Source organism: Carex rostrata, chromosome 9, assembly GCF_964058835.1.
Source record: "Carex rostrata chromosome 9, lpCarRost1.2, whole genome shotgun sequence".
NCBI lineage: Eukaryota > Viridiplantae > Streptophyta > Magnoliopsida > Poales > Cyperaceae > Carex > Carex rostrata.
This window is the reverse complement of record NC_135926.1, coordinates 10,977,417-10,986,342: the sequence shown is the minus strand read 5'-3', so window position 1 is coordinate 10,986,342 and position 8,926 is coordinate 10,977,417. Positions and strand designations below refer to the sequence as shown.

At 35.3% G+C, this 8,926-nt stretch overlaps 1 protein-coding gene across 1 annotated transcript; it reads left to right on the top strand.

The window, feature by feature from the left end:
• The first annotated feature begins 2,739 nt into the window (after window positions 1-2,739).
• Window positions 2,740-6,903, top strand: LOC144559531 (alpha/beta-Hydrolases superfamily protein). The gene is made up of 7 exons (XM_078308583.1): window positions 2,740-3,389; window positions 4,569-4,607; window positions 4,733-4,803; window positions 4,983-5,047; window positions 5,338-5,427; window positions 5,629-5,721; window positions 6,265-6,903. The coding sequence occupies exons 1-7, from the start codon at window positions 3,010-3,012 to the stop codon at window positions 6,679-6,681; spliced, it is 1,155 nt and encodes a 384-aa protein (XP_078164709.1). The 5' UTR covers window positions 2,740-3,009; the 3' UTR covers window positions 6,682-6,903.
• Window positions 6,904-8,926: the final 2,023 nt, after the last annotated feature.

Sequence of the window (8,926 nt, the reverse complement as noted above, 5' to 3'; positions counted from 1 at the left end):
TTCGATACGGATAATTAAAATTCAAAACCATATCCGTATCCGTATCTAATTTTCGGATACGAATCCGGATACTGTTGGATATTATCCGATCCGTTTGCATCCCTATGTAGACATACAGCACACCATGTTTGGAAACAAAGTATTGTAGAGAATTTTAGAATTATTATTCAGAACTTCACATGCAAAGGGGAAGGGACCAGACACTTATTGGCACGCCATGGACATGGTCCAGAGTCCAGACCTAGATCTTCATCCCATCACAATTCACAACTGGACCAATCCAACTCCTAACCACATTTTTATTTCCGCAACTGTAAATGGAATCAACATTTAAATGATTGCTGTTCCATCAATTCTTCGAATTTCAAATAATGAAAAGATAGAGAGTCTTTTCTGATTTTAAGGAAAAAGAATTGAGAAAATTGAATACGCATCTATGCAGCTATGCTATGACTGGAAACATTTACAGTATTGTTACTAGTATCATACCCGTGCGTTGCAACGGAGACATATTATAAGAAAATAATATATCAAAGAAAATAATAATAATTATTCAAAAATTAAGACACATGATAATAGAAAATTTATATGATGTTGTATTTTTAATTAATTTTAATCGTGATATCTAATAACAACTTGATGATGTGATGATTCTTTATTTTTAAGTACCAATGATATCAAATAATAGCTCGATTCGAATATAATATCAAATATCGTAAAACAATTCAATATCAACATATAATACGATATCAAAAAACATAAATAAAAAGTGTTATCGTGTGTATGTATAGGATACACACACATGTTATAAGATAAATATATATTCATACACATGTTCTAATTTATATTCTTCTTTGTTTCCAATTTATATTCTTCTTCTTCTTTGTTTCCAATTTAGAATATATACACACACACATTGATATATTATATATTGGAAATATATTCTAAATTGCCTACAACAATATGTATAGAAACAAAGAAAGAGAAATAAGGAAATAAAAAAAAATGAATTCCATTGTGATCCGTATAGAAACGAAGAAGAAGTAAGGAAACAAAGAATAAGAAAATGGAAGGTGGAGTTTTTTCAATTAAAGAGGAGAAATATGGAAAGAAAGAAATAAGGAAACAGATAAATATATCGCTAAATTTCAGAGTTTGTTCAATTTTAATTGTAACGTATCGTGTGGTAGCACATGTGGTGAGAATGTTTTTAACTAAATTTAGACTTTTATACATAAAACATATGCATTTAATCTAAAGAAGACAAATTATGTAATTGGAGGGCTGAGATCAAATCCGAAGTTTCATCTTTCAATCGTAGCCGTTAGTGGATCGGACACCCAACGTGCTTAATAATATAATGGAGATACCTCTCAAATAGGAATCAAAGAAAAATGGAAAAACGCCATAGATTTTTGTAACTCAATTCATTTTTTTACGGAAAATTGGAAAAATTCTCCTTTCGGGAAGCAAGGACTCGGACAAACTCGACAGCCAGAATCCGACCAACTCAAAAGAAAAAACGTGACCAGTACGACGTTGACATAAATTTTTTAATTTAGTACTCGTGTTAGAGATATATTATTTTAAGATCCTTTGCGTACAGATAGGACGCATCGTTGGACCACACTGGTCAGAACTGAGGCCCCACTTCAATTTAAGCCACACATTTTCATACGCAGTCAAGATGTGTGGTTTGTTTTATTTTTTCTTTTTGGCGACATTGTGCACATGCGCCCTGAAAATTTGTTGGATTTTGGTCTGAGTCCTCCAAAGTCCTCCTTTTCTATGCTTCAAGTTGACAAATTTATTCATTTACTTCTGTATAATAACATAAAATATATGATAGAATGGTGTTAAGATTTCTTCAAATTAGATAAATAGGTTGATACTATAATACATAATAATATATTATTACATAATACATGTTATAAAATAATATGATATCATGCAACCAAACTCTGTTTCTAATTATAATAATTTCACTTGCTTCAATTAATTTTTTCAAAGTCTTTGTCATTAATATATATATTTTTTTTTGCCTAGATATATCACAACTCATAATTCGGTTATTACATCTACATACATATATGTAAATATATATTTTTGTTTTTTTTAGTGATTGGATATCAAGTCATCAACCTATTTTCATTTTTGATTTTGTGACCTCGCCACACTAATGATATTGTCTTTATCATTAGATTGAAAGATGATTATCAATAAACATATTTTTTGTTAATATTTTTATCCTTTGTAAATAAACCTTATATTTTTTTTAATAAATATCGGCGGTATTTCACTGACTATAAATAAATAAAAAATTATCTCATCTTTTCAATTATCAATATGAATATCCGTTTAGTGACCAGACTCTAACTATTAAAAATATAATTCAATTATTACAGGGTTAGCCACTCATAATCCCGAAGGCCAAGGTCAGAAAACTGAACAAAGGAGTCTCCGAGACGGAAACAACTATTACGACTATACGAGAGATCTGCGCGCGTATTGACTGACTCTTATATGATACGTCTTCTCAAAAAAAAAAATATGATACGTCGTTTTCTGAACGCTACGTTATGTAAAGGTCATTTTTGTCCAATAAATAAACCGCTACACTAGTCACTGCTGTCGCAGCGATACAGAAACGTAGAAACCTTTCTTACCTCCTTTTGTTTCCCTCCTTACGCTTCCTCTATATAAATAAAGAAAACCTCCCAACCATTTCCATCCTCATTCGGCATTTCCCTGGTATTTGAATATTCAGTGTCGTTGCTGGTACATTCTTCGTGTGTCAGTTCATAGTCCCTGCCTCCCTGGTCGTTTTGGTATTCGCTACACGAACGGATATACCTGAATATCTACAGAAGAACCCGGAAACTATTAATTTCGCGTCGTCTTCCCTCTTCTCCGACCTCCTCTCTAGAAGAAGAGAGGCATCTCATTTGGTCTTGAAGAAAGGGGAGAGCGAGCGCGAGTGCGAGTGCGAGTGCGCGAACGAGAGAGAAAATGGAGCGCATAGACCCGCCAACATCAGGAGCGAGCGGTCGCATAATCCCACTGATGGCTAACATGCGCCGCTCCGTTCCCTCCCGCGTGGCTATCGTACGCCTCTTCGTCTTCCTTCAGTCGATATTGCTCTGGTTCTTCCTGGTCCTCCGTCGTACCTCGAGACTCGCGAACTCCTCCACGCCATCGCCGGCAGTTGGAGCACGGAGGCGGCTCAAGGCCTCAGAAGAGGAGGATTCCAGGCGGCGAAGAGAGCTAGCGGAGGCGGTGGATATGGTGGGCCCGGATCATTGGTGCAGGTCCGGGACCTTTGATTTTGTGGGGCCCAGGAAGAGCTCCCTCTTTTGTCGGTACTGGGTCCCTCTCTCTGGTGAGATGAGGTGAGTTATAATTTATTTTCAGGGAATTTTGAGATTTTCTGTATTGCTTGAGATTGCTTCACTGTCCCTTCTCGTTTTCACTGAAATTGTGAAATTCACTCTCTACTTCAAAACTTTTTGGTGGGATTATAAGTTGATCTTAAGAAGGATTGTTTATTTTCTCTAGTAAATGGAACTGTGGTACTTAAATATTAGTTCATAGTCTAAAATTAGTGCAACTTAAATTAATTTAGATTATTCTGAATGATTAATTGAATTTAACAAAGTCTGATATCAAGACTCATGTCACTGGTAAGTGGGATCACATGTAATTAACCTCTGTATAAAAGTGTGCATCACAGTGAAATTGTTCTTGGATAAGATTATGAATGCCCATAGATACAGTTTCTAAATTTACAATATTTTTTATGTGCTTGATCATCCACTTAGAACAATCAGTGGTTCTAGTTTGTTGTTTAGAATGTGGTACTTTAGTAATGGGTATTATTATGGGGTCGATAATAATGATTGTGTTGCTCATGTTTTTATTACTGTTGGTAGTTAATAAACCTTCACGTTATGTATTTCTTTGCTCATTTGGTCTACCCTTTCACAATAATTCTGAAGCCCAAGAAAAAAGATAAAACAATTCTTGATTTCATCTTGGGTCCCATCATGCTAGTGGTCATAATCCATATTATGGTCCTAAATGGAAGTCATGTAATTGACTTCATAATTGAACGAGGATCATATATGTGGAAAGCATTTAATAATAACGCCCGCATAGTCTGCAGTCATTTGGTGAGATTCTTTAATTATTAGTGCCAAAACATAACCGTCTCCATGACTATGTACTGGCAAAAATCAGAGGTAATATCTGTGGAGGTAAATCCAAATCCATGCTCTGCATTTGAAAAGACCAAAACTTATTTTGTATTTTCTTGACATGGCTATATGTTGTGGACATTAATATAATAAAAAATATTTGTAATACGAGACATAATTTTTATACCTGGCTGTCCAATTTTCTATGACATAATGGCAACTCCCCTTGATATTTGCAACTTTTTTGGGGTTAATTTTATCTATACTTTGTAATAGTATGGTTTTGTGTTACCACAGTTGTATTTTGTGCCTTTTTATGCTTAACAGCACAGTGATGCAGAGCTAACTGCTTGTTTGTTTTCCCAAATGTTGCAGGGGCATATTGATCCTTATTCATGGATTGAACGAGCACAGGTAATTTATACGACTTACTGAGGTTATGCGAAATTGTTGTAAAGCATAATGCAGTGGCAATTTGTGCTGAGTCAATTATAAACATCAATTATCATCTAATGAAGATGTTGGTTTTAAAATTTTAGTGGAAGATATGCACATTTTGCGGAGCAGCTAACGTCATGTAACTTTGGTGTTTATGCGATGGATTGGATAGGTGAGTTACCTGTTCAAGCTATTCCTTGTTCTTCCCAGCATCAATATATTCTCTTGTTGTTCCAAAGTTTCTTCTTTTGGGAAATGGGCAAAGTGCAGTTTTGTTGCAGGACTCTGTACTTTTAAATTTTTATTATTTTGTTGTTTTAGAGTATCACAAAATCTACCATTACTTGGCAGGTCATGGTGGAAGTGACGGATTGCATGGTTATGTTCCTTCACTAAACTATGTCGTCGAGGATACGGTAAATTTTACTGTGTTCATTATATAAGTCTACTGCATTCTTTTGAATTTTCCAGAAAAGACTCCTTGCTAGATAAATGAATAACCACTTATCTTGTTATAGATAAATAAACACATACAGTTGTTTCTTTGGATGGCATCTTGATCATTTCCTTTAGAATTAGATGGCAACAATGTTTTACTTGCTGTTTCAAATTTAGTATAACTTAGATTAATCTCAGACAGGTAATTATTATTCCTACTGTTATTGTTGTGTACAGAAATTTAACTTTATTTGATTTTTACAACCAGGGAGCATTTCTAGAAAGAGTGTCATCTGAAAATCCTGGTGTGCCATGTTTTCTTTTCGGCCATTCGACTGGCGGAGCTGTGGTTTTGAAGGTACCTTTTTTTTCAATATCTTATTTTATACCATTATGCTTTATTTGGCATATTTTCTTCCCCAACTCTTAGAAACATCATTTTTCAAAAAAAAAAAAATACTCTTAGAAACATCAAGATTTTGAAAAGGTTTTGCATGTGAAATTTTTCACTTTCTGATAATTTTACTTGCTTTCTAATATGTACATGTAATATTTTCAGGCATCTTTGTATCCCCATATCCATTCAATGGTGGAAGGGATTATATTGACATCGCCAGCTTTGCGTGTGAAACCAGCTCATCCAATTGTTGGGGTATGAACTTTTCCAATTTCTATCAACAGTCTTTCGGTTCTATTGTCAAGCTACATTGTTCAATGTCCAATAGGTGCAACTCAAATTGCCAAAAAGTAGCTCTTGTTTGGTTTGGCAGTATTGAGTATGAACTAGCATAAACCTACTGGTGCTTCCAACCAACTTTTAGTTTTTTTTTTTAAATTCTTCGTTTAGTGCTTAGTTATGCAAAATCAAGGACAAAGTTGAGCCTAGTTTAGTCAGGAAATTGAGATTAACTGTTTATTTAGGTTAACTATGGTAAACTAGAGCTGTGCTATAGCCTATATGGAGTTAAATGCAGTCGAGAATGGAAAAGGCTGAGGACAACTGAAATTTGATTTGATCAATGTTAACTAGAACTAATGTGGGCTAGATTTAAGACACTTGAGCTTTCCTCGAAATTTTAAATTTGTGAATTGACTATTTAAGACCATGCTGAGCAAATTAGATATATTTCATCCTACTTTCTACCAGTAAATTTTGGTTCAGTTGATCTCAAATTCTCAACAAACTCTTTTTCAGGCAGTGGCACCTATAGTTTCACTAGTAGCCCCTAGATACCAATTCAAAGGTGCTAATAAGAGAGGCATCCCTGTTTCACGGGACCCGGCTGCCATGGTGGCAAAATACTCTGACCCGTTAGTCTACACTGGTCCAATCCGTGTCCGAACTGGGCATGAGATCTTACGCATCACCTCCTTCCTCATGCAGAAGCTCAGATCAGTCACTATCCCATTTTTAGTGCTCCATGGGTCTGCGGATCGGGTCACTGACCCATTAGCTTCGCAGGATCTCTATAATGAAGCCGCCTCAGTGCACAAGGATATTAGACTCTATGATGGGTTCTTGCATGATCTATTGTTTGAGCCTGAAAGGGATGAAATTGGTGCTGACATCATTGCATGGATGGAAAGGATCCTTGGAAAATTTGAAAGGTGATATATGAGAAGAAAACAAAATTTTAAATTATAAATGGTGGGACTTTTTGTTGTTACAGGGAGGTGTTAAAAAATGTGGAGAAAATTTACAGGTTCTCCAGCAAAAGAATAGAAAAAATACATATATATATCATGTATACCATTGCCAATGCAAAACACAAGTATAGCTAACAATATTTGAAAAGTACAATCTATTTATATGATGCCCAATAGCCTCTCTGCTCACTTGTTCTTCTATTGGGATGGTTGGGTATTCTTTCTAGAAACTAGGAGAGTAGGGCATGAGCATCATTGGCCATGTTTATAGGTTTGTAAGAGATTGTTGCCATTTTGTAGAATGGTTGCATGATTTTTTTTAAGGTTCTACTGGGCGGTGCTTGTGAAAATTCCACTTTTTTTTATTGATCCCTTGTTGGTCATTTTGGCATGCAGGGATCTTAACTAATCTTATTGTAAGAATGTATGTATAAACTTAGTTCCTGTTTCTTGTATATGTATACATATTATATATTATATAGTTGGTATAGAACAATTACTTCAAGTAATTTGTTTTTTTTTTCCTTAATAGAAAAGGACGACCAATTGTTTTTTTGTTTTTTCACTTTCTGATGTTTCGTTGTGAACTCTTAAGTTGCAAATTAGAAAAGCCACCCTTTAATATCTTTACAGGCTAACACTAACCGGGCTCTTGAGTAAGGCTTTCTGTGGGCCTTGGCCATTCCAACTTACAAGGATTAAATAGTAAGATACAAGAGGCAAGCTCTTATAAACATTTAGCATTGCTTACAGATCCAAACTAAAGAGAACTGTTTCTTATTGCTTGAATTGGTTATCTGGGTATGGGATGTGGATTCAATATTATCCTACAAAAAGGTACAAAATTAGAGAAACAATCGCGTCAAATGGCAAAAATGGCAAACTCTGCTTGTGTAGTTTTTACACATTGTGTCCCAAGTTAGAAAAAAGGAGGGTTGAGCTAGCGGTAAAAAAACAGTTTCTTTATGGAAATGAAATCTTCATGAATTAGACAGGAATAGTACTAGGAGGGATGATCTCTTAGAAAGTCCCTGTGTTGCTGATTCTGGTTGGATTTTATTTTTAGTTTACCCCAACTTATTTGGAAATAAAGACTTTGAAGAAGAAAAAAAAGAAGTCGCATCAAATGGCAGCCTCTTGTTGATAGACCTGATAATTCACTTACATAAATTTTGTTTACAATCACCGAGCACTAGAACCGCAATCTTGGATCACATGTCATGTTGCACTTGAATCGAATAATAAGAGACATTTGTGCCAGCACTAGATAACAACCAATAACAAATAGAAGGCTTTGCTGGTGAGCGGAGGCAGAACTAGATAACAACTAATACCAAATAGAAGGCCTTGCTAGTGACCGAATACTGTGATTGAGATCTCATGTTGTAATTTAAAGGTGCACATGGCTGATTGAGCGGAAAGATCAGTAAAAAAAATATTTTTTTTTATAATGATAAGATCTGTAAGAATTTTTATAAGTTCGTGTTAATAATTATCTTTTTTAAGTCCAATTATCCAACGATTCACAGCACATCCAACACATGGAGCCCAGTAGAGGGTAAGGATCCGGATTGCGTGGGCTGATTTAGAGGTGGAACCGGGCCAACTCGTCACGAGTTGGGTTCAGCTTGAACTCGTTACAAGCTGGTTCGTTCGAGTCATGAGCGAGCTGGCTTTAGGAGTCTGTGTTGAAATCTCAGCTTGAAATCATCACGAACTGAACCGAGCAAGCTAGCGATCTGACGAGCTGGTTCGATGGATTTGGTTGGTTCTTATTTTAAGAAGAAAATAAATTTTACATATTTTTTGGTCCGAGCTAAATCGAGCTGGACAGTATAAAATGCACACAAGTTCGTACAAATTCACAAATTAATGTCTAGCCAAGCTAGCGAGCAAGTTAGGTCCCAATTTAAACTTGTTAATTTTGAATCGAGCTAGTGACAAACTGATTTATTAATAACTCGGTCCAATAACAAACAAACTGTTAACAAGAGAGTCAAGTGCTAGTCACGATCAAACTACGAGCTACAAGCTTTTTTTTTCCACCCGTCTGAACTTTGAGAGCATTCTCATTTCTATGCTTTCCTCTTTTCTTAATGCGTTGATGTTCTTAATTTTGCTCAGTGGAACTGAGAACAAAGGGAATCCCAAAATAAAGTACCCACCTCATTTTGAATTGCTACAAGAGTTCTACACTTTTGACTTTAATG

Bases quoted from the DNA above. Each gene is read 5' to 3' on its own strand.
- LOC144559531 (XM_078308583.1), top strand. From the start codon at position 3,010: ATGGAGCGCATAGACCCGCCAACATCAGGAGCGAGCGGTCGCATAATC. The intron at 5,048-5,337 runs GTAAATTTTACT...TTTTACAACCAG, and splicing joins ACTATGTCGTCGAGGATACG to GGAGCATTTCTAGAAAGAGT. The intron at 5,722-6,264 runs GTATGAACTTTT...ACTCTTTTTCAG, and splicing joins CAGCTCATCCAATTGTTGGG to GCAGTGGCACCTATAGTTTC.